The 2,029-nt window shown below is 45.5% G+C and overlaps 1 protein-coding gene across 1 annotated transcript in view; it reads left to right on the forward strand.

The window, feature by feature from the left end:
• Window positions 1-1,732: 1,732 nt before the first annotated feature.
• Window positions 1,733-2,029, forward strand: part of LOC109951441 (homeobox protein Dlx3b-like) — a 10,507-nt gene continuing 10,210 nt past the window's right edge. The window contains exon 1 of the mRNA XM_020585952.1: window positions 1,733-1,994. Coding sequence (XP_020441608.1) covers window positions 1,733-1,994 — 262 coding nt within the window. The remainder of the gene's footprint in view (window positions 1,995-2,029) is intronic.

Genomic DNA, 2,029 nt, shown 5'->3' on the forward strand with positions numbered 1-2,029 from the left:
TGAGTCCCATGGATTTACTCTTTAGTTTTTTTAAGTTTGTCTGTGCATGTAAATATGTAAACAAAAGAGTAGTTTCAGTAAGTAAAATTAGAACAAGTAGATTAATAGCAGCAGCTGATGCACAGTAAAGTTACATAGCTGAACATATGGAATAAATGGCTGACAGAACAACAGCCTGGGTTAATGTTTGACAGCTAAACCGATCAGCCATAACATTGACTAACTGTTACACTGGCACCTGTCAGCGTGTGGGGTATATTAGGCAGAAACTGAGCATTCAGTCCTCAAAGTTGATGTGTTAGAAGCAGGAAAAATGGGCAAGTGTAAGGATCTTTTATATATGTTTTTCACTGAATTGTAGACACATCTGTGCTCTTCCTGACAGTAGAACTGTGGAAGCAAATGGATTCACAGAAGATGCACAGTGAGCTGCAGAGTGACATGAGTGCCAACCAGCTGACTCCTGTGTAAACAGTATTAGGCAGGTGGTCATAATGTTATGGTTGATCGGTGTATAGCTCAAGGAGCTAATGGATATGGTTGAAATATGTTGTCCCTGAAGGGCTACTTTTTACTGGGTTGTTGGGAAGAATCCATGCATAACTATATACTGAAATGCTTTTAACTCTTGAGTCAGTTTTTATAACAGTTTAACGTATTTCCTTATTTCAATTAGATATATTCCTCCAAATTTCAGTTTTAAATTACTGCATATATGGAGGTTATGGGTCATCTGAAATCTCTTGAAAGCTCCTGTTCGAGTCTAATAAATGGCGCCATCTGGTGGTGACATTATGACTTAACTGAATTTAACTCGGCCACAAAGATGTTTCATCATCTGTTTTGTGTGTGCAAATTTATTGCTGTTATAACAGTTTGTACTTTGTTACAAGAAGGGTTCTCTCTTCCAAACGGAAACTGAAAACTGCAGAACAAAGCGCATTGAGAGTATGTGCAGCCAGGTTTTATTTCACTAAGATGTACTTAATGAAAGTTGTACTCTCTATATAATGTGCCCTATACCACTGGAGTGTTTTACGCACATACTGTTTACTGTAGGTTTAACTGTGGGCTGTTTCTATTCCCTGAGGCGTGGGAGAGGCCCGGGGCCCAAGTCAACACATGTAAAGAAGGAAAAGCCTATTTTAAAATAAGCCTTGATTAAATGTAAACAACTCCCAACGTGGGTCGACAACAGCACTTGGCTCCGTATCTGCATTTGAATGGGAGGCTGCACCGTAAAGCTAATGTGTAAACACTCCTTATCACAACACTCTTGTGCACAGTATGGTGGGTAAATCAGTATCTGCTCTGTGGACTATCTTGGCTGCTGTTAAGTCTTCAAGATGTGCTCAAGTAAATGACTTTGCAAGCTTGCCAACTGTTTGTGCGCCCTGGTGCAAGCCCGAGGAGAGGCTTACTGGAGGTTTCTGTGGGAAGAAAAAGGGAGCCAGACAGGCGACATTCAGTGCTGGCTTGGCCTCAGGGCAGAGGCAGGGAGCGAGCAGGCGGGCCAATGAGAAGGAGTCATCCACTCCCCTCTGTCCTGCCCGGCTTGGCTCAGCTCGGCGCACCCTGTAATTAGGAACTCTAGCTGGGTTGGGCGCCGCCGCGGTGGACAGCCTGGCTGCTGCGTCAAGGGAGTTTGGGTACACCAGCTCCAGACTGTTTCTAAATTCTCCTGGTTTCCAGTTTAGAGCAATCGCCCCTCTCTCCCCCTAAAATCCTGAAAATGAACGGGCAACCATCACCTGTCTTTGAGAAGAAACCTTCGCTCCCCGGTCCTGGGAACTCCACCTCGGCCATCAAGAATTCCTCGACCCTGCCGGAGTCCTCATCCACAGACATGGGCTTCTACAGCAGCCAGGGTGCGCTCCACGGCTCACAGGATCCCTACTCGCCGCAGCAGGCGTACTCAGCTCAACACATGAACCCTTACGCGTACCACCACTATAACTTGAACGGGATGGGTCCTGGCGGTGCCTACCCTGTTGGCAAAGCAGAATACCCGTACCCTCACGCAACATAC

Source organism: Monopterus albus, unplaced genomic scaffold (genome assembly GCF_001952655.1).
Source record: "Monopterus albus unplaced genomic scaffold, M_albus_1.0 scaffold389.1, whole genome shotgun sequence".
NCBI classification, from domain to species: Eukaryota; Metazoa; Chordata; class Actinopteri; order Synbranchiformes; family Synbranchidae; genus Monopterus; species Monopterus albus.